The sequence below is a fragment of the Plasmodium berghei genome (genome assembly GCF_900002375.2).
Source record: "Plasmodium berghei ANKA genome assembly, chromosome: 11".
Lineage (NCBI taxonomy): Eukaryota > Apicomplexa > Aconoidasida > Haemosporida > Plasmodiidae > Plasmodium > Plasmodium berghei.
The window spans coordinates 804,381-827,782 of record NC_036169.2 but is presented as its reverse complement, the minus strand read 5'-3'; the positions used below and the strand labels follow the sequence as shown (position 1 = coordinate 827,782).

At 20.8% G+C, this 23,402-nt stretch overlaps 5 protein-coding genes across 5 annotated transcripts; 4 read left to right on the top strand and 1 right to left on the bottom strand.

Moving 5' to 3' along the window:
- Positions 1 to 1,272: 1,272 nt before the first annotated feature.
- Positions 1,273 to 2,284, top strand: PBANKA_1122200 (EGF-like membrane protein, putative; the record flags this gene model as incomplete). The annotated part of the gene is made up of 4 exons (XM_034565765.1): positions 1,273 to 1,531; positions 1,635 to 1,895; positions 1,988 to 2,035; positions 2,145 to 2,284. The coding sequence occupies 4 exons, from the start codon at positions 1,273 to 1,275 to the stop codon at positions 2,282 to 2,284; spliced, it is 708 nt and encodes a 235-aa protein (XP_034422429.1).
- A 252-nt stretch (positions 2,285 to 2,536) lies between these two features.
- PBANKA_1122100 (ferredoxin--NADP reductase, putative) lies at positions 2,537 to 3,628 on the bottom strand (the record flags this gene model as incomplete). The annotated part of the gene is made up of 1 exon (XM_034565764.1): positions 2,537 to 3,628. One exon carries the CDS (start codon positions 3,626 to 3,628, stop codon positions 2,537 to 2,539), a length of 1,092 nt encoding a protein of 363 aa, XP_034422428.1.
- A 1,868-nt stretch (positions 3,629 to 5,496) lies between these two features.
- On the top strand, positions 5,497 to 9,577 carry PBANKA_1122000 (nuclear polyadenylated RNA-binding protein NAB2, putative; the record flags this gene model as incomplete). The annotated part of the gene is made up of 12 exons (XM_034565762.1): positions 5,497 to 5,679; positions 5,905 to 6,010; positions 6,175 to 6,218; positions 6,411 to 6,807; positions 6,993 to 7,065; positions 7,219 to 7,277; positions 7,465 to 8,151; positions 8,309 to 8,370; positions 8,508 to 8,582; positions 8,746 to 8,818; positions 8,944 to 8,999; positions 9,095 to 9,577. 12 exons carry the CDS (start codon positions 5,497 to 5,499, stop codon positions 9,575 to 9,577), a joined length of 2,298 nt encoding a protein of 765 aa, XP_034422427.1.
- Positions 9,578 to 10,798: 1,221 nt separating this feature from the next.
- Positions 10,799 to 12,319, top strand: PBANKA_1121900 (chorismate synthase; the record flags this gene model as incomplete). Its single annotated transcript, XM_034565761.1, has 1 exon — positions 10,799 to 12,319. One exon carries the CDS (start codon positions 10,799 to 10,801, stop codon positions 12,317 to 12,319), a length of 1,521 nt encoding a protein of 506 aa, XP_034422426.1.
- Positions 12,320 to 17,111: 4,792 nt separating this feature from the next.
- Positions 17,112 to 23,399, top strand: PBANKA_1121800 (AP2 domain transcription factor AP2-SP3; the record flags this gene model as incomplete). The annotated part of the gene is made up of 1 exon (XM_034565760.1): positions 17,112 to 23,399. The coding sequence occupies one exon, from the start codon at positions 17,112 to 17,114 to the stop codon at positions 23,397 to 23,399; it is 6,288 nt and encodes a 2,095-aa protein (XP_034422425.1).
- Between the last annotated feature and the right edge of the window lie 3 nt (positions 23,400 to 23,402).

The following is a 23,402-nucleotide window of genomic DNA, read 5'->3' as shown; positions in this document are numbered from 1 at the left end:
TGAAATGATGACCCGAGTTGTGAAGGTGATATCCTATACTATGTGTATTCATATATGTGTGTGTGAATAACGTGCGGTATTTATATTGCAGGTACATAAATTTGCACATATATTGCTAATTATATTTTTCCTGCACATTTTATTTCCATCTTTTTAATATATTGCTTTATATAGCATGCATGTGGATGTTTATAAATAAAATAGTGTAAAATTCGTTAATAACATATTATTACAATTGTTGTCATTTTTCTTATATACTACTATTTATTTTTTTAGCCTTAAACTGGTGCCTCTTTGATATGTTATCTTGCATATGTCTATGAGTTGTTTTGGGCACCATTTTTGTGAGCATGTATAATGCAACTACATAAATATGTGTGCATGATTTAACAAATTATTTCATGTTTACTTCCTTCACAACATGTTTAACATATTTTTTTAATACATTTTTATATATAAATATTGATACATACACAACAAAGCACAAAAAGTACTACATTAGTAGCTAATTACAAATTAGTGATATTTAATAGATATAGTTGTATATATATAATGCTTACATTTGCTAAGAAATATAATAAAATAGTTGTTAATGTATTATTTATTTGTTCATATTAATTGTAATAAAATTATGAATAAATAAGGTAAATTATATTACACAATCACTATATATAATGCACATGCATATGATTAAAATGTGAAAGGAGATAAATGCCAATAAAATATAACTCGGATAGCTTATATTTTACCTTAATCTTAAATTATATATAAATTATAAATTAATTATAAATTAATTTGTATGCATAATAATATGCTCACATGATACATTTAGGAAGAAAATATAATAATATGTATATTTTAAGAAAAACTATGATATGTGTAAAAAAGTGTCTAGTGCTGCTAATCTTTATATATCTTTACACATCCATAACTGCAAATTAATAACCTAGTAAATCACCATTGATAAATTATAAACATGAAAAAAAAGTGAAATGACAAAATAAACCTAAACAGGAAAAATTGAAAAAAAAATTATGAACACGTCATAAAAAAACAAAGAGTATATGTATAATTAATAAATTAACCGAGACTAAAAAAAGAGAAAAATAAAAGTGATCATATATTTTTCCAAAATTTATATAATGAAAAAATATGTTTAAGTTATTTTCTAGATTTATATAAATTTATTACATCAAAAGATTGAATAATAGTATTTTTTTATTTCACCAATTTCTTCAAATTTGTTATTTTTAATTTTTTTACACGTGCGATATGATCATATATTCAAAATTCAATATAATAATAATATTGCTCGTATATTTTTACAATAAAATTGCAACAATATTATGTATAAACTGTGAGAATCATGAGTGTAAAAATGATTGTTATGTTTTAAATAATGATAAACAACTATGCTTATGTAATGAAAATGAGAAAGGAATACATTGTAAAGAGGCATGGAATGTTTGCGAACAAGATTGTAATATAAACAACACAACTGAATCGTGCTCTGTTGCATTATGTAAACACGGTTGGATCAAATTATGAATTTTTTAAATATATTCTTATATATATATATATATATATATGTTTATTTATATATAATAATTTTTTTTTTTTTATAACATCATAAGGAACATGCATACCAATGCCAAACAAACCTTATTATAAATGTGAATGTGGTGATTTCTTTCAAGGTTCAAATTGTGAAATAGAAAATAATCCATGTTCATTCCAAGAAACAAATCCATGTTTAAATGGTAAATGTATTTTTATTACAAAATTGAATAGGATTATTTGTGAATGCAATAATGGATGGACACAAAAAAATCAACAAAATCCATCTATGCTATCATGGGGAAAACAAACAGTAGAAGTTTCACCCCCTTGTGATGGTATAATAAGAAATATTTATTTTAGCCAATTATATAAATAAATATTTGCATTGTTATTAATATATATATATATATATATTTTACTTTTTCAGAACCAATAAAAAAAGGGCTATCACAATATGTAATTCATTATACTCCAGGTAAAATAACTTAATCATTTATAAAGGCACGGTAAATCATCCTTTTTATGTACATATATATGTATGAATGTGAACTAGAAAATATAAATGTTTTTTTTTTCTATTGCAGCAACATATACAATGTGGTGGCTTATATATATAATAAGTGTACTGGTCTTATTCCTATGCTGTTGTAATATGTGTTTTAGTTTTTTTTCAAACTCAATATTAAGTTATTTTTCAATATTTAACAATAAAAAAAATAGCTAATAAAATTTTATTTTGAAAAAAATTAACAAAAAACAAATAAGTAAATATACACACATATTCCAAAGGTCGTGGGTATAACTAACAAATACAAGGGATGCAAATTCATATTTTTTTAATTAATTAACTATCAATATTTTTAAAATTTATAATTTTTTTTTACTATATTAATACAAACATTTAGTGGAAAAAATATGTGTACTAATATATGGAATGGAAATATACTTGTGGATATATCATTTAGTTTATTACAAATTAATAAACTTCAACATGAATTTTTTTTTTTTTTGAAATATCAAAATTTTTATCGCTTTTTAAAATATTCATAATTTGTTGTTTTATTTCTTTATGACCACATATATAAAGCTCTGTTTCATAATCATTAAATAGGTGAAAAAATTCGTCTTTTTTTTTAAGTATTTCATCTTGTACATAAAATGACGATCCATCTAATTTTTTATTTACAGAGAAAACATAATGTATGTGTAAATTATTAGGATATAATTTTTTAAACTTTTCTAATTCTTCTAAATATAAAATTGAATCTTCATTATAAACTCCATAAAATATATGTATAAAACCAGAATATGTATTTTTTTTTATTGGATTATTCTTGTCACATATTAATAATTTTTTTAAAAAACTTATATATGGAGATATACCAGTTCCTGTTCCAATTAAAATTAAATTTGTATTATTTTGAATAACATTATTGGATAAAATAAAATTTCCATGTGCCCCAGTTAAATATATATCATCATTTTTTTTTATATTTTCTATATAACCTGAACAATAACCATATTTTATATTTTTTATTTCATTCAAATTTTCTTCATATTTATGTATCCGTATTGCAACAGATAAATTATAACAATTACCTGACGATATAGAATATAACCTTGCACATTTTTTTGTTTTGACATTATTTTTATTTTTTTCAAAATTTACATCATTTTCTATTTTTGTATTATTATATTCATTATCTTTTTCAGAATAGTATGGAATTATTCCACATGATTGCCCTTCTATATATTTAAAAAGTCTGTTGTGATTTATTTCAATATTATATACTATATGCTTTGCATTTTCCCTAACTAATTTTATTTTATTTACAACTTTGCATTTTAATGGATTTTTAATTGTATATAAATTTGTATATTTGTTCGCTTCTTTTTGACTATATCTTCTTTGTGTGCATTTTTTTTTATATTGGTTTGTTTTCAAAAATGTAAATTTATTAATGTTGTTATTTAATACTTCATAACTCAATACATTTTTATTTGTGTTTGAAAACGGCCCACTTAATAAGCATACTAATAAAAATAAAAATACAATTTGATGTTTCATTTAATATTTTAGTTATTTTTTTTTAATCATTCATGCCTACCATGTGTGCAAATAGTTAACTAAAATATATTTGTGTATTTATATCCGCAAAACTATAAAACTATATTTAACGATTTGCTAATTTCGGAATGTTTTATATGCTTATTTAAGCGACTCTGCAGAATAAAATGTTGTACACAAAACAAACAAATTATTCTTTACACATTTATATAATATAAAAATTTTCACAAATCATCTTATTCCCGTTATTTTGTAATAAGATATACATATACTATACAATTATTTATACAGCAATTGTAGAAAATTGTTTGCGTTTATATTAAAAAAAAATTGTAAAAATATGAGTTATTTTAAAATATTATTTGTATTATTCGTTAAATTTATATAATCCTTTGAAACTTAAAAAAAATTATATATCTTAATATTCTGGGTTGTTTTTTGTAAAATAAAAATTCTTTATTCTTGAATTTATATTTTTTACGAATTTCCAATTGTAGTTATATTTATCCATCCAGCATTTTATTAATTTATTTGATTGTTCATTTACTTGTTTATTGCACACATTATGAACAAGATATTTATATATATAATAAACATAATAACAATTAAATGAAATTTGCAATATTTTTGGTTGTTTTTATCAAAATATAAATAAAACAAAAATTATTTTATTTTAATAATGCATATTAATTACTTATAAAATTAGTTTATTATTCATATATAGAAATACCTTTATGTAGTAGAATATAAGCATTGTGATAATCACTATTTATCATAAAATGTGGAATAATATCTTGACCAAAAACAGTTTATACATCAGAGATGTATATTTCTACTTAATCTGAGAGTATTTATTCTTCTAAAAATGCATGTTAAATTTAGTACATATATATATTTTTTTTTTTTCCATTTAATATATATCATAGATAAAATATGTTTGCTCTTATATTTGCATTTAGCACATATTTTGATTTGCTTTGTTTCATATTAATTGTAAATAAATCTCAATTATAAAGTTAAATACAGAAAAAAAAATAGCTGAAATATAATTGTAATGTGTTAATATTAATATATGTATACATATAGTACTCGATTAGGGGATATGGAATTGAACATGTACATGTATTGTTTGTACATCCAAACAGAATAAAATGGAAGTGGAAATGGTATGCAAATAACAACTATTACAGGAAAATATAAAAAACGTTAAAAATGTTAAAAATAGCTATATGTATAATAGAGTTTACAAAATAAAGTATGAATTTGGTGAAATATAAAAAAAAATAAAATATATATACTTAACGAATAAATAAGTATATATAATATGTATTTTTTTAATTATAATAAATTCAAAATTTTATAAGATCTTAAAAAAAAAATATTATGTATATATCATTACGTATCGAAAAGGATGCAATATAATGTAACATATACAAGCAAATAATTTATTTTCAATTATTATATGTATAAATATAAAATATATATTATAATAATTTTTAAATGGATAATTATATAATTTTGAATTAAAAAAAACAATTCCAAAATAAAAGGTTAGATATTTAAATATATAAATATTTTTATACTTTTATTTTTATATAATATAATCATAGAAATTTCAAAGCGCTATAATTTATTTCTAAAAAAACTATATTATTTAGAAAATGCTTTTATATTAGTTAAAAAAATACCATAGAAAACAATAAGTTAAAATCAACTTCACGAAAATTATTTTCATCTATATATAGGTATAAGCATATGCATATATATATGCATGTATGTATAAATATATTGATGAAAATAATTTTCCACGATTGAACAAATATTTGTTAAAAAAAGATAGTAGCAGAATAAGATAAAAAAGAAAAAAAATGATTTCAAACAATACGGAAACTGATAAAAAATATCAAAACATCATTACTGAAAAGTTAAGAGAATTATTAGGAGAATATGAAGTTGATATATTGACTGAGTATGTTTGGCATATGGCCGGAAATTCAAAAAGTGGTAGTGAATTTATGTGTAATGAATTAAAAGACTTTTTAGGAGATCATGTAATAAAAATAATAGAAAAAAAAATATGAATTACATGATTAAACAAACGGATTTATAAATTTTGATAAAAAATATGTCCATACATATATGCATGTGTCCAAAATTAACAACATTCTTTTAAACAATTGCAATAACCTTATGATAATATTCATAATTATATAAAACAAAACAAAATAAAACTCATATATATATATAACATTTTTTTTACTTATTCAAAAATACAGACTACAGTTTTCGTTGACTGGTTATTAAAACTTATTGATGAAATAAAAAAAAATCAAAAAGACGATAATTTAAATGATGATAAATCAAGATCAAATAAAAGCCATGGTATAATCATTTTGAGTTTTATATTCATTTTTTAATTTATATTCATGTATTTTATCTTCTTGCATTTTTGTCATATAACATTCAACACCTTATGCCATTATGTTGCTATTTTTACATATTTTTTCTTCGTTTTTGTTTCTTCATTTTTTCCCTTAAACCCTCAGATTCGCGATCGAAACATTCACTCACTCAATCCAAGAAATCAAAAGTTTGTGCATTTTAAAATCTTTATATTTATGTATATTCATATTATAAATAATGTGAACAGTGTGAAAAATAAAGAAAGAAATTATTAATGCATATGCAATTTTTTGTATTTTCTACTTTTCTTCAACAATATAATACATTATTATTTTATTTTTTTTAATTATTAACACCTCAATGCTTTCTAATTTTAAAGAGTTATTTAAAGGATTATGATTCAAATAAAAGAAACATTTCACGTTCCAGAAAAGGATCCAAAAGTATTCGAAGTAGTAGTGATAAATATTCTAATAATGATCCTGACCCATTTTCAAAAAAATATAAAAAAAGACAAAGGGAAATAAGTATCAGATCCAACTCTTCAAGAATTCATTCGCGAAAGTTTCATTATGATCGAAATCAATCTAGAAGGCGATTAAATGATAATGAAAAATATGATAAAAAATTAAAATTAAGAGAAAAGGGTCGAATAAACGATAGAAGTTATAGTCGTTCATTATCACCTAATAGAAAAATTTATGTTGAAAAAAAAGGTGGAGTGAAAAAAGGAAACAAAGAATATTCATATAGTGATGAATTATGCTCTAATAATGGTAAAAAAAAAAATGAAATATGGTCATATATACATAATAAATTATTCTAAATATAACTCAATTTTTTTAATTTCATTTATTGTATAATATTGGGGATTAATTTTCATTGTTGTTGCTAGCCAAAATATATAAATTATGAACTGTTCATTTATTTATTATTATATTTTTTGTATCCCTTATCCTAGAAATGGAACAGAGAAAAAACTCAGTTTCTGATGAATACAACAATTTGGATAAAAAAAATAAAGCCATTTTAAAGTAATATTATGGAAACTTCAAAAAAAAACAAATGAATAAAATATGTTTCATATGCAGTATAAATATTAAATAGGCTGATTTCACCCTTTCGTTTTCTTTAACCTTTGTATAAATTTATGTTTATATTCATAAAATGTATTAACTTATTTTTAGGCCAAATCCAAGATTTGGTGATGATAAAACGTTCCCATTTTTACAACCCGCTTCTTCAAGTAAACAAATTTGCATATTCATATGTGTGTAAATATTATATCGTTTTAAGAAATTAATGAATATATAAAAATGAAATAAAAAGTGAAATAAAAAATGAAATACCAAATGAAATAAAAAAATAGTTACGTCACTTTGGTATTTACTACGATATTTATTTATTTATTTTTTTTTTTTTTTTTTGGCTAGATTTAAATCCTCAAGAAATGCCCAATTACGTCATGAACAGAAATTATCCATATGACAAGGGCATGAATTTTGAAGGAAAATATTACCAAGGTAATTATATGGTATCTCAACCAAATATATTAGATGGAAATGTGAATAACCCAACTAATAGCTATATGGCTAATAATGTGAATAATAATTATTTTAATCCCCCAAATCCAAATCATTATATTAATAATATGCAACAAAAAAATATGATTCCTCAACCTGGTTTTGTACACACTAATAAATTCCCAAATAATATGAACAGTAGTAATTATTCATATCCGAAAAATAATATTATGAACATTAATGCAAAAAATAACAACACCTTAAATTTTGGAAATCCAAATAATAATATGTATTTAAACAATCAAAAAAATCAAGAACAATTTCATACTCAAAAATTTAACAAACAAATTCATTTTAATAAAAGTTATGCTAATTCTGATAAATCACCAATAAAACCCCACAATGCACACACAACACAACCAATGATATCTAATGTATGGATAAATCAAAATGCCAATAATATGACAAATAACAATGATAAAAATAATATTGCAAATTCTCAAATAAATGACCAATTACCCAATACCCAAAATCTCAATTTACAAGATGAAACAAAATTAAATCACGTAAATGATGGTGGCACAAATGTAGCGATAGGTACATTTTTAATAAAAAAAAATATGCACATTAGCTAGCTTGTGCATATAATTTTTCTTATGTTTGTGTTTTTGGCTAGTCAAACATTTGGTAATTTTGGTATGCCGAAAAATATATATGTACATATTTATGTCATTTTTTTAATTTTTTTCTATAGCTGGTGGAAACCAAATGGTTAACCAAGATGGAATAGTTGATCCTGCAAATACAATGGTGAAGGTAAATTTTTTGGAAATATTTGTCCCACTTTTTCGCTATATCCTCATTTGAATGCTGTTCATTATATTATTCTGCACATTTTCGTGTGTATGTATGTATATATATAATATGCATGTGAGTTCATTTGTTTTTTTTAGATTCCCAAAAAATGCCTTTATCTCCCAAATTGCCAATTTGGAGATAAATGCCGATATATCCATCCAGTGGAAAATGTAAGATATTATTACATGTTCATAAATTTTGACAAGTATTATTGAAATAGGCATATATGAATGTATACCTATTTATAAAACCATTAGAGGATCATAATTCGTGAAGATATCTTTATATTATATATGAATAAATAAATATAATTTAATTTTAATTTTTTCATAGTGTCGAAATTGGCCTTATTGTGCCTTTGGTTCAGAGTGCATTTATATTCATCCAAATGTTCCATGCAAATTTGGTAAACGTCCAAAAAAATCAGTGAAAAAAAATATGATCATTTATGAATATATTGTAAATGTTTATAATAAAATATATTTTGATAAACCTTTATTTCTTTTTCCATTCTACCAACTAATTTAATAGGAGCATACTGTGCCAATTATTACTGCAATTATTCTCATGACCACATAGATACATCAGTAATGATATTTGATTCACTAAAATATTCATACACGATATGAAAATAATGCGAACTATTATTTATATATTACCTTGTAAATTTTTTTTTGTGCAGAATATGCCCGAAATCGGAACAAATGGCTACTTTTTAAATAAAAAACTAATAAATAATACTACCCAAAATACAAATAATGAAAGCTTCGATAACAAGGTTGCTCAAATCTCGATTAGTATGCCAAAAACACCACCAGAAATGAAAAAGGATAAAAATAAATCCGAATATAATGAAAATGAATATATTCAAGGTATGTTGGAAGCAGAAAAACAAGAACTAAATAATTTAGAAAATAATAATTCTATAAATAATAATATTTTAGGATTACAATTAGGAGAATGTACCGAAGGAGATGGAAACCCAAATAATAACTTAATAAATTTATCACAAACAAACATACCTTTTAGTATTAACAAAAATAATTTAGGAAATTTAAGCGAAAACAATGTTTCTAATTATAATTGTTTTAATGGAGTTTCCAATTCAGATAAATTCAATCAAAATAATTTGCCAACTGGTCAAGAGGCTTCAGAACATAAATAATTCAGAAAATTAATTAAATAAATTCATAAAAAAAAATAATTATAATTTTATAAATTTTTATGAATATAGGATAATTTTCATATAGGTATATGTATACACATTTAGTGTATGTATTTAATATTGAGTTAATTTTTGTAACATTTTATTGTTACATGACTATATTTGTGAAACAAATTATTTTTTATTTATATTTTTTTAATTATGTACATATATAATGTATTAGCTTTTAAGGTATAATTATTCACCCGGTTGCAATCTGTGTGTTGTGCCTTACCCCCATTGTAATGGACTTATACTTGTATGAGTTGTTCATCTCTTTTTGTGTATTTCCAATTTTCCTTAATATTTTTTACTTTTATTTTTTTTTCATGTATATTAATTTTTTTTTTTATAATTATATATTACTATATTTTATATTTTCTAGAATTAATTATTAAGTTTTAACATTTATTTTAGTTTTATTAAAATTTTGCTTTTACCTTCATTCAGGTTTACTTTTTTCCGATTTACTTAAAATTGTACAAATTTGATTTATATGTAAACATTAAAAACTATATATAGAAATTCAAAAGGATTTTAAATTTTATCATTTCATAAACAAACTAAGAATAATCATTGTTAAAAAAATATGCATACATATAATCTGCATTATTTTGGTATATCAATTAATACTGAATATATATATATATTTTTTTCCGTTATAATCGTAAATGCCTATTGTTTAAGGTACTATACATTTTAATTATAACATTTTCGGAGATGTTTTTTGTATAACATTATTTATTTTTCCAAACATAAGATATCTTCAACTCATTATTTGCTTTTCCTTTTTAACATCTTTTTATTAAAAATTTAATGACCTAACATACATAAAGTAACATTTTTATGAACAAATAACTATAGCCATACTTTCATCACCCTATTGTTAATGTCGTTAGTAAATAAAAAAAATATATACATTTAAAAACATATTCATCAAATGTTTTGTAAAAAACGAGATAGAAATAAAAACTGATATATATATTGTCGATATTTAATATTATTGTAATTTATACAGGGATCATGTTATTATATGTGTAATGGATTTTATATAAAGATTAATTTTTCCCTTTTATTATAAATATATTTCAGTTTAAAAAAAAAAAAAATAGCTATCTATTGAAGATAATAAAAATGCATGAACAAAAAAAATAAAATATGAACATGCAAATAAAATAAAGTATGAGCACATATGGGACATTATTGAAAGTTACAACATTTGGTGAAAGTCATGGAAAAGGAATTGGATGTGTAATTGATGGTTTTTTACCAAATATTACGATAAATTTTGAGGAAATTCAAAAACAATTAAATAGAAGAAAACCAAACCAATCTAAATTAACATCTAATAGGAATGAGCCAGATAAGTTAATTGTATTATCAGGTTTTGATGATAATAAAACATTGGGAACACCTATTACATTTCTAATCGAAAATGAAGATGTAAAAAAAGATCTATATTCTAATTTTATAAATATTCCACGCCCTGGTCATGGCGATTATACATATTTTATGAAATATAATGTTAAAAATAAAAGTGGAAGTAGTCGATTTTCGGGTCGTGAAACTGCAACAAGAGTGGCAGCGGGATCATGTATTGAACAATGGCTAAAAAATTATTATAATATTCATATAATTTCTTATGTATATTCTGTTGGAAATATAAAAATACCTAAACTAGTTAATGAAATGTTTGAAAATAATCCACCAAGCAGAGAAATAATTGATAAATATGGATGTGTTAAATATAATAAAGATAAAAAAATATTTATGGATTATTTTAATAATATATATGATTTGGATGGAATATTAACATCCTCTGAAAAAGAAGAAAATAATATACAATGTAATAATAAAACAATTATTATACATAACAATGAATGGATATCACTTCAAACAAGATGTCCACATCCCTATACAGCTGTACAAATATGTTCATGTATTTTAAAAATAAAAAATAAAGGAGATAGTATAGGAGGAATTGCTACTTGTGTTATTCAAAATATTCCTATTGGAATTGGGGAACCCATTTTTGATAAATTGGAGTCAGAGTTAGGAAAAGTTATTTTATCCATACCGGCAATAAAAGGTATAGAATTTGGAAGTGGTTTTAACGGGTCTTATATGTTAGGATCTGAGCATAATGATTTATTTGCTCCATTGGAAAAAAATAAGACAAAAAATAGTTATTTAAATGAAGAAAATAAATGTGTAAATTCAAATATAAATGAGATAAAAGAGGAGCATCAATATGAACAGGTTAAGAAAGAATTAGAAATTAATAATACAAATGATGATAAAAAAAAAAAAAAATTCTGTGAAAATGAATATGAGGGAAAAAATATTTCAAACAAATATTGTACTATGTCAAATAAGCACAAATTATTAATTACAAAATCAAATAACTGTGGTGGGATTTTAGCTGGAATTTCAACAGGGAATAATGTTATTTTTAGATCAGCAATAAAACCAGTTTCGTCAATACAAATAGAAAAAGAAACAAGTGATTTTGAAGGGGAATTATGTACCTTAAGAGTAAAAGGAATGCATGATTGTTGCATTTTGCCAAGAATTCCCCCTGTAATTGAAGCATCGTCTTATATTGTGGTTGGGGATATGATTTTACGACAGGTTTCTAAATATGGTGATAAAAACCTTCCTTCTATAAGTTCTTATATCAAATATAATAATGATGAAAATTAAAAAACTTCATAATATAACTGTGCATATTCCTACATTTACTTATTTGGACAGTTAATACATATTGTACAAGGGAATAAAATGGTAAAGGAAACGATGATTACGACATTCAACAATTAATTAAGGCATAAAAATATTTAAATAATTTTTTATATCCACAAATAAAGGGTTTATAAAATAAATAATTTTATTACACATATAATGAAGACAATTTTATATATACTGCGTAATTGTGATATTAAAAAATTAATCAAATAAATGAATAAATATGAGATTTAATAAAAATTAATTGGTTTTGAATATATATAAACTTTATATATGTACATAAAATTAATAAGACATCACCAAATATATTCTTTTTTATATAATAAGCTAATTATATGCGTTTTTTTAATATGTTCCATTTTCACCCAAACTATTACTCATTATATGTATTATATTTTTTTTATCACATAAGACTTATTTTTCATAAAATAAAAATTTAATGTAATGTTTCTATTTATTGTCATTTAAAAACTAATATATATATTGATAATTGGCATAAAAAAACACAAAATATTTCATAGGAAGATATAAAGAAATTCGAAGGTTTACCATGTTTTATTTCTTTTTATTAGCATATAGATTTACCCTTCTTATTTTTTTTTTCCTGCATGTACATATTTAATAGCTAAAATGTAAAGAAATATTTACTATACATATTACCTAATAAATTCCTAACAAAAATAAAACCTTATGAAAGACTATGGTTTTATAACAATGATAAATATGTTATATATTTTTGTAAGTGAAACCATAATATGTGTATACAATTTAATTTCCATATTCAATATAAGTGTGGAATTAAAATCAAAAATTTAATGTGAATAATTTGATCATATTAATTTATATTCTTTTCTTTATTTTTTATTGCTTGTTCATGTAAATATCAAATTATTTCTTATTCTATTATAGTTGATTTATTTTTTTTTATTTTTTTATTTTTTATTTTCATCTCGCTTACTTAAATGCGTGTGTGTAAGGAAATTGTCTATTTTTTATCTTTGTTCTGTTTCAGTTAATATATATATTATATAGGTATACAAATAAAATATATAATCTTGTATTTTATATTTTCCCATATATTTATGCGTATAAAGTGAAACAATTAAAATATCACATTCATATTTTATTTTATTTTATTTGTTATGTATCATTTTGTGAAATTTTAATAATGTTTAAAAAACATAACTGTTGAGTTTTCATATGCGTTGTTACACATAAGTTGTATATATATTAAGAGATATGCTAAAAAATGAGTTTTTTGTTTTGGTGTGTACCTATATAAACCGTTGTTTTATAGTTATAAAAATAATTTATATTTCATACAATTTCATAGAAAGATTTATATTTTAAATCTTTTTTTTATAATTTGCATATATATATTTTTTTTGTTTATTTATTCATTTTTGAACTGGTTTTCATTCATGATATTTTTATTGGTATGTTTTAAAATAAAAAATAAAAATTAAAAATATAAAAAATGTGAAATAACACATGTATATATATATATATATACATATATTTAAATAGCTTTGTAGTAATATAGATATATATATATATATTTCATACATTTGTTTAATTATCATTAATATAGATTTATTAATATAAATGTGTGTACATATATGGTGTGTAATTTCCTTTACTTTTCATAATATACTAAAAAACGAAAAAAAATAATTCACCAAATTTTTTTATTTCGATTTTTTTTGCATTCATAATTTTTTCTTTAAGATAAAATGTACATAATATATTTACAGTTATAATATTTTTTCAATGGAACCATAAAAATACACTTTGGTCCACTTTTCTTTTTTATGCTATGTGTAATAATATATTATGTAAAAATATTATATACATATATATATGTATACCTTCAAAATTACATAACTATGCCATTATTCATAAAAATATAAGATAAATAAAATAATAATAAAAATTGTTATTTTAATTTATTTATTTGTTTTTTTTATTTACTTGTTTTATTTTCTCTATAATTACATCATATCATGATAATTTAGTGAGCTTTACAATTAAACATATGAATATCTTTTTAATTTTGATTTTTTCTATTTGGTTGGAAAAAAAAAAAAAATAATAATATATATAAATAATTACGATAATTTAATATAAATACATTATTCAATTATTTATATTTCTATTGTATATTTTACTTCCATTATTATTTATTTAATTATTCAAGCATATAATAAATAAATTAATTATTATTTTTTATATTTGCAAATACTAGTTTGTGTTGTATTATATTAGATAATACATTGCATGCATGTATCATACCTATGTACAATGTAGATATCTATATATGTTTCATATGCATGCAATATTAATTTTATGTATGTTTGTATGCCTTTTATATATTTGTATTCATATATGTATTATATGTCTGCATGTATCTCTACAGATATATACTATATATAGTATATGTATATAATTATCATTAATACATGCATGTATCATTAAATATCAATGGTTCTATGCATGTATCTTTCTATATCTATGGTTGCATATTGCATATTTCTATGCCTATGATTGTATATTGCTTTTTTCTATGGTTGTGGTTGCATATGATCTATGCATGTATTCTTAATTATAAATATTTATATTTTTATGTATAAATATATAGATATATTTTTTTTTTCAAAATTTTCAATAAATTTGTCTTTTTAAATGAAAACAAATAAAAAAAACAGAATTAAACGCATATTATTATTTTACCATATATAATTAAAAAAAACTCTAATTTATAATAGTATATACCATATAACAACCCAAAAATATATGTATTTTACATATATGTATATGCATGCATCATATTTCTTAATATGACAAGTATATAAAGGTGTGGTGTGCATATAGACTTATTTTTATTATATGTTTTGAGATATATTCATATGTATGCATCTATCTATGCATATATTTGTATTGACATTTGCCATCTATTGTTTATTGATCAAGGAATTTCAATGTCCCTTATATTTATTTCAAAGTTTTAGTTTTTAATTTTTTTATTCTTTACAAAAAAATACGCTTGGTTCATATTGTTCTATGATTATTTCATTTTTTTTAATTTAGTTTGCATATATATGTATATATATCTAACTTAGAAAGATTCATTTAATTTTTAAGAATAATCGTTTATATATTTTTTTAATGTAATGTAGATGGATATATTTTCAATAGCTATAAATAATTTTTTTTTTAACAAAAATTTGAATTTATTATATATAAATAATATATATAACGCGTCTTTTTAATTATATAGTTATTGTAATTATAGTATTTTGTCAAATAATGAAATATATATACTTGCATCTAATTATTTATTTTCAAAAAAAATGGACAAGAAATAGACTATATCAAAATAAACAAATTGTGAATTTTAACTAATGTATATATTCAATTTATTATTAATATATTTTTTTTTCAAATTGTAGATAAAAGTAACAATAATGTTATGTTTTATATGTTTAAATTTTATTATTATTATTATTATTGTTGTTAGTCTAAAACCAGATATATTTGAAGAATTAAATTTTATTTTATTAACAATTTTTCGGAGATGTATTTTCATATTTTAGATAAAAATTTTGTTTTTAATACACATATATATATACATCTATAATTTATTATAAATAATATTTTCTTATATTTCCATTCCATGTTTTATATATTTCTTTATAAAATTGTTGCTATTATATAGACATTTGATATACAAATAATATACATATATATTTCTAATTATTAAATTGATTATATTTACATATATTTATTAATAGAAAATGTAAAATTACAATGTTTTATTATATATATATGTGCATAATTTTATGGCGTTAAATAGATAAAAAATATCACTAACTTATGTACATAGGCATATACACAGAATCGTATTACATACTTATATAATTGAATAATACTTTGTACAAGTTTATATATATTCGCGTAAATCTAATTAATGTTTGTGGTTCTGCATCTATTGTTACAGAAATATAATTATGTATATATCTGTTTGTATGTTTTCATTCGTAAATTAATTAAATCATAAATAAAAATACAATACAAAAAATTAACAAAATTAAATAACTTATTTGTTTGTTATTTTAGCTATTTTTAAATGAATTAATATGGGTATGCATATATATATATATACATGTTAATAGGATTTTTTTTTATTTTTTTGTTTATTTAGGATTTATTTATACAATATACAACGATATATATAGTGTGAATAACTTGATATATTCATTTTAATGTGTTAATTTTGAATTTCTATATTAACACATTCGTTTTTGCTGTATACACATATATATAGTTTTACTATTTATAAATATTTTTCCAAATTTAAGACAAAAAAATATATATTTGATTAAACTGTAGTCATTTTATAGAACAAATAAACGAATTTATTGTATATATATATATATATATATATATATATATATATATATATATATATATATATATATATTTATTTATTGAGATTGTTATTATTTTGTTTTCCTTTTTTGGATAGAATATATATAAAAATGAACAATAGCCCCACTTTATTTTCACTATAAATAAATGTATTAAAAAATTTTCAAAACTTATATATAATACATACAACATATCCATAATTTATATTAATGCATTTGTTTTTATGTACATGAGTATAAGTGCATATAAATTATATTGTACATGTTGTATTTTCCATTTTGTCAAATTTTAGAATAAAACAAAAGACTTAAATAGTTAAACAATGGGAAGTATAAATAAGAATTTCCATGCACTAAATATTTCTGGAGAGGAAAATGAAAATAAAAATAAAAATAAACACATTGGAAGGAAAAGTGATGAATATATAAATTATAAAAATAATAATAGTGGATTATGTAACGGTTTTAATAATAAAAAATATATAATAGAATTCAACTCAGACAAAAATAATGGAGAAATAATTAATTCGTTTTCATTTGACGATGAAAAAAAAAACACAAAAATATTAAATTCAGAATCATCTTTAATAATAAAAGATACAAACCAAGATAAAAGGAAAAGTATTTGGGATAATATTAATGATGAAAATAATGGAATAAATAATGATGGATATATGGAAAAGTATTTTGAATATTTTAATAATATAGAAAATGAGGAAAGTAACTACAAAGAAAATATATATAATACCTTAAAAAAACGAAATAAATGTATAGATGCTTCTTTAGATTTAAGCAGCATAGCTTCAGGTACAAATATAGATACAAATAATTTTAAAGAAAATTTTGAAATAAATAAAACCCCACAAAATGTAGATGGGAAAAATATACATGTTGATAATAACTTAATAAATAATAATTCCTTAAATAAAGAAAAAAAAATTATTAATGAAAATCAGAGTGCTGTTAAAAAAAATGATTCCACAAATTGTGAGAATATTTTCATAAATACAAATATAAATAGAAAAAATGAATTTATTGATTTTAAAAATATGTCTATTCCAAATTTTGATAATTTAAACGATTCTATAAAAAATAAAAAATTTATGATTGGGAATTTGGAAAATAGAAAAACATCAGTTCAAGAAAAATGTTTTGATAGCTCGATTTCGAGGAAAATAGAAAATAATATAAAGAAAGATGATAAAATAAAAAAAGATCAAAATTACAATGAATCTGAAAAAAATATATCATATCTATTATTGGAAAAAAAATGTGATAAAGAAAATATGAATGATATGACATCTTTCTATTCAAATGATGATTTTGAAGAAAATATAAAATATTACAAAAATTTAGACACAATATTAAATCCAAAAGTTGAAAAACAAAATAATTTTGAATATTTAAAAAATGTTCGAAATGAAAAATCAGATTATTTCGATAAAAACAAAGTTATGAAAAAATTCAGAAATAACTTTATAAAAACAAATGAACAAAAATATTGTAATTATAAATATAAAAAAGAGAAAATGAATTTTTCGTTATATAAAAATCAATATACTAGTAAAAATTATAACTTTTATTTTTCTGATGATTTTTCAATTAATAAAAAAAAAAATCAAAAATCAAATAGCGTGTATGCAAGCAGAGAGAGTAGAACACATAGTTCTATGGAAAAAAATGATGAATCAGAAATGGAAACAATGCAAAGTGTGAATATAAAAAATATAGTTATTGATAAATATCGAAAGTGTGATAAGTTCAGTGAAAAAGACAATTCAAAATTCTATTCATGCATTTCTAACGGGGTAAACGACTATAATGATGTTTATGATTTTCATTATTCTTATAGCTCCCAAAGTGTAAACGACGAAGGGAATATACAAAACAAACAATTAAATAAATCTATTAACTATAATAATAACGTAATAAAAAAAGATGATAAAATTGATGATGCAAATAATAGCTTTTTATTATCAAATAAAAGAGATATTTTAAAAAAAAATAAAAAAAACACATTTAATAATAATCATATAGTAGATGTGGATGATAACTTTGTTATGAAAATAAACAATGGAAAAGATGATTCTGAAAATGATTGCATATTTCCAAATGAAATTCAATATGAAAAACAAAATACATTATCAAATAATTTTCAAAATGATTTAAAAAATAACAAAAATATATCAAAGACAAAGAATAATACTAAAATTACACGAAAAATATATTTTTTTAGACCCAAAAAAAACAAAAATATTTTTGATTATGAAAATGGAATAAATAATAGCGAAAATGTAAATAATTATAGAAAATACGATATACTTAACTTAAAAAAAGACAGTAAATACCAAACTGAAAATCAAAGCAATAATAGTTATATAACGGAAGGGGGAAATGAATTAAATAAGTCAAAAGAGTTTAATGAGGAAAATAATAATGTAAAAAATGATGAAATAGATATATTTAATTATGAAAAAACAACTAAAGATATGAAGAATTATAAAAACAATAATTTACACACTAATATTGAAATAAATAATATATCAAAGGAATTTATTATTAATGAAAAAAAAGAAAAAGATAAAGAAGAAAATGATGAAAATAAAGATAATAACCAAATTGATGAAATACACAAAATTGTCGATTATATTATGAATAATGATAATGTTGATTTTTCTAAAATAATTATTAAAGATAGAAAGAATAATAGTTATATTAAAATAAATTATTTTCTAAAAGAATATATATCAAAATATAATGAACTTGAGCATAGTGATTTTTTATTTTGTTTTGGAGAATCAAGTGAAGATGATGTTATATATGAAAAAAAAAAATCTATAAATTTGGAAAATGAAAAAAATAAAATGAATGATACTAAATATGCAAGGTGTAGTTTTTGTGATTCTATTTGTATTTGTGATAACCCAATAAAAAATTTAGGAATAAATAATGGAGCATCAATATTATTAAACAAAAAAAGAATAAAACAAATAAAAAATAGAAAAATAAATTATAATGCAATTGATACAATGTGGCAACCACATTTTCATCCACATAATAAAGAATTTCGAGTAAGGTATAGATATAAAGGCAGTATGAGGCTTAAGACAATTTCTTGTAAATTTTATGGCTATAAAAATAGTAAAAAAATATCTATTTTATTTCTTTTAAGATGGTTATTATGTGGTAAATATATTGCTGAAAAAACTAAAAGATCAAGGCTTAGTATTAGTGATATAAATGAATATAATTTACCTGACCTGTTAATATCAAAACGAAAAAAAAGAAAAACAGATTATATGAAAAATGAAGATTGGGTAAAATATGAAAATCAAAAAAATAAAGAAATATATCAATATTTAAATAAAATTAATAGTTTTATTCTTAACCATTATAATGATCATAATTTTTTAAATAAATTAAAAAATATTATAAATACTTATGATAAAAAATATAAAAAAGAAAAAATATTTGCCACATTAAGTGATTGTTTTAAAGATCAATTCACAGAAAATAAAAGACAATCTTTAACATATTCTGTCAAAAATAAAATAAATGAATTTATGTCTTTAAATCAGAATAAAATGTTTAACGACGATATTCCAAACACAACACCTTCTATTCCTTATCCTCACTATGGCCCATACAATCAAAATTTGAATACGCCAAATATCAATTATAATAATATTGGATATGAATTACCTAATATTCCAGGTTCTAAAATTAATTCTAAAATATATAATCCAAATAAACATTTTGAAAGTAATACAACTAATATTTTGCCAAGGAATAATTACCCATATTGTGTCTGTTCTTATTTAGATGAAAATGTATATAATAATTTTAATATACAACAAAATTATGGATTTCAAAAAAAAAAATGTGTTTGTATGAATAATATTAATCAAAATATATTTTTAAAAAAAAATTCATATAATAATGAAAATGAATATAACATTTATGATTATGCAAATAATAATTTAGACAAAAATTATAATGACAATTTCCAATCATTTAATTATCATAACAAAACATATCCTTTTTTTAATGATATACAAGATTTAAATACAAGGCCAAACAATTATAACATAGAAGGTGGTTTGAATAATGACTACAAAACATCAAATGAATTGATGAATCCAAATCGAAACAATTTTATGAAAATGGATAATAAACCTTTTAATCAAATACCTTGGAAAAGCTATTTTTCTAATCCCACATGTAATATTAATAATAATAGTAATCATAATAATGGTAACATGTTTAAACGATTTGAAGAATTTGATAAAAATCGATATCTTAACGTTTCAAATAAAATATGTGAAGGATTATTTGAGAATAATATTCACCATTTTAACAAACCACCTGAAATGTTCACAGGAAATAAAAAAGTTCAAAATGAAGTTGCATATAATAATAATAATAATATGAATTTAGCAGGCAAGGAACTTAAATGTCAACTAATAAATAACGAAAATGGAAACTGTTCCACATCTATTTTTTGTGATAAAAAAAAAAATGATAATTACGTTAATGGGAAAAATAGTAATATGGTAATAAATTGTTATATGAATAAAAATAATAATGAAAATAGTTTATCGCCAATAAATTTACCATCTAGAAACACAAAAAAAATAAGTAACGTATCAACTTGCCCAAGCGTAAACAAAAATATTTCATTTTATCCAAATTGTGGAAAAAAAAATACAGAAAATGATATATTGGAAGTACCATCAAAATTATGTGAAACAAATAAAGCAATATATGAGGATAAAATTAACGAAATAAATTATCTGAAAAATAATTTAAAAAAAAATAAAAAATCAATAAACCCTATTGCTATACCTGATGACGAAATGATAAATTATGATTGTTCTCCAAATTTTGATTTAAAAAATTCAAATAAAAATGTATTTTTTTCTATGAATAATAATCAAAGTGTTAAATCATGCTCGAATAATATATATACTTCTAATAATTGTGAAAATAAAGATGATGAATCCATATCTGAATATTCTTATATATCTGGAATTAACAAAAAACATGATGAACCAAATAAAACAATTTTTGGAAAACAAAATAGTAATTATACCAACAAAGATTGTGGGAATTTAGAATTTTATAAAAATGAGCATGAAAAAATTAGAGAAAAAAAAAATATTTATGATTTAAAAATAAACTATTATAAGGATAGAACAAATGTATTGGAAAATGAAAATCCAGTTATCAATTGTATGGATGATTCTAACATATTTATTACAAATAAAAAAAATAAAAAAATTCAATTTAATGATAAAAATCAAGATGTTAAAAAAATTTTCAATGTTAAAAATAGAAAAAGATTTACAAATATAAATATAGAAGATATACATGAAATATTATTAAAAAGTAAATATTTAAATGAAGTTAAAAATAATGACACATCTGATAATACTTATGAAAATACAACAAAATATGCAGATACACCACCTATATTGTTTTATGATAAAAAAAAACAAACTGGTGATTTTGAATATATTAAAAGAAATGATATCCAACCAAATAATATTTCTAAATATGAAAATGATCAATCTGTAAATAGCAATGTGCATCCAAACAATGGATGGGATAATAGTAAACACATAAATGACGAAAATATAAATGACGAACACATAAATGACGAACACATACATAACGAGCGCATAGGTGATGTGATATATGATTCATATTGTGAATATTGTGAATATATAGATAATGTAAAAAATGGAAAAAAAAGTGAACAGAACTGCAAAGATACAAATAATATACATGAAAATTACAAAAATTTATGTAAACTTTCTGAAAAGGAAATAACTAAACAAATGAAAAATGTTAAAACATATTACCATACAAAGAATATAAAAAATTGCTTAAATAATGAAAAAACCAAATATAATAATAATGTATATGATAAAAAAGATGCAGGTAATTATATTCATATAAATTTAGAAAATGATGAAAAAAAACTAGATTGTAACAATACAGTAAGTTTACATAAATATAAATCTGACGAGAATAAAATGAATTATCTTTGTAATGAAAAAAATAGTAACAAAAATGATTTTGAAAATTTTAAGTTTGAAAATAATATGAATTTTATTAATAACCAAAATATTTATGATAAAATAAATAATTATACAAATGAAAAAAATAGCGATGTTGTAAATTGTCCTGAAATAAATAATGATCAAAATAGTAAACACAACCAAATTTTAGATTATATTTTTCATGAATTAAATAATACTTCACAAAATTGTGATATTAATATAGAATATACAAGTAGTATATTGTCCGATACAAACAAAGATGAAAGTAAAAAAACAAGTAAAACAAGTAAAAAAAATAAAAAAAATAACTATATTTTATCTAAAAAACATGATATTCCTATGAATTTCCTACTAAATGGAAATAAACAAAATTCAAATCCGACTTTATTTAATAATGAAGATATACAAAATAATTTGGAAAACTACAAAAATGCATTATATTCAAATAAAAATAAATTAAAAGAAATTGCACAAAATGAAAATTTTGAATTAATCAAAAAATTTATCAAAGAAGTTAAGAAAAACAATACAGCCCTTGCACAGTAGCAG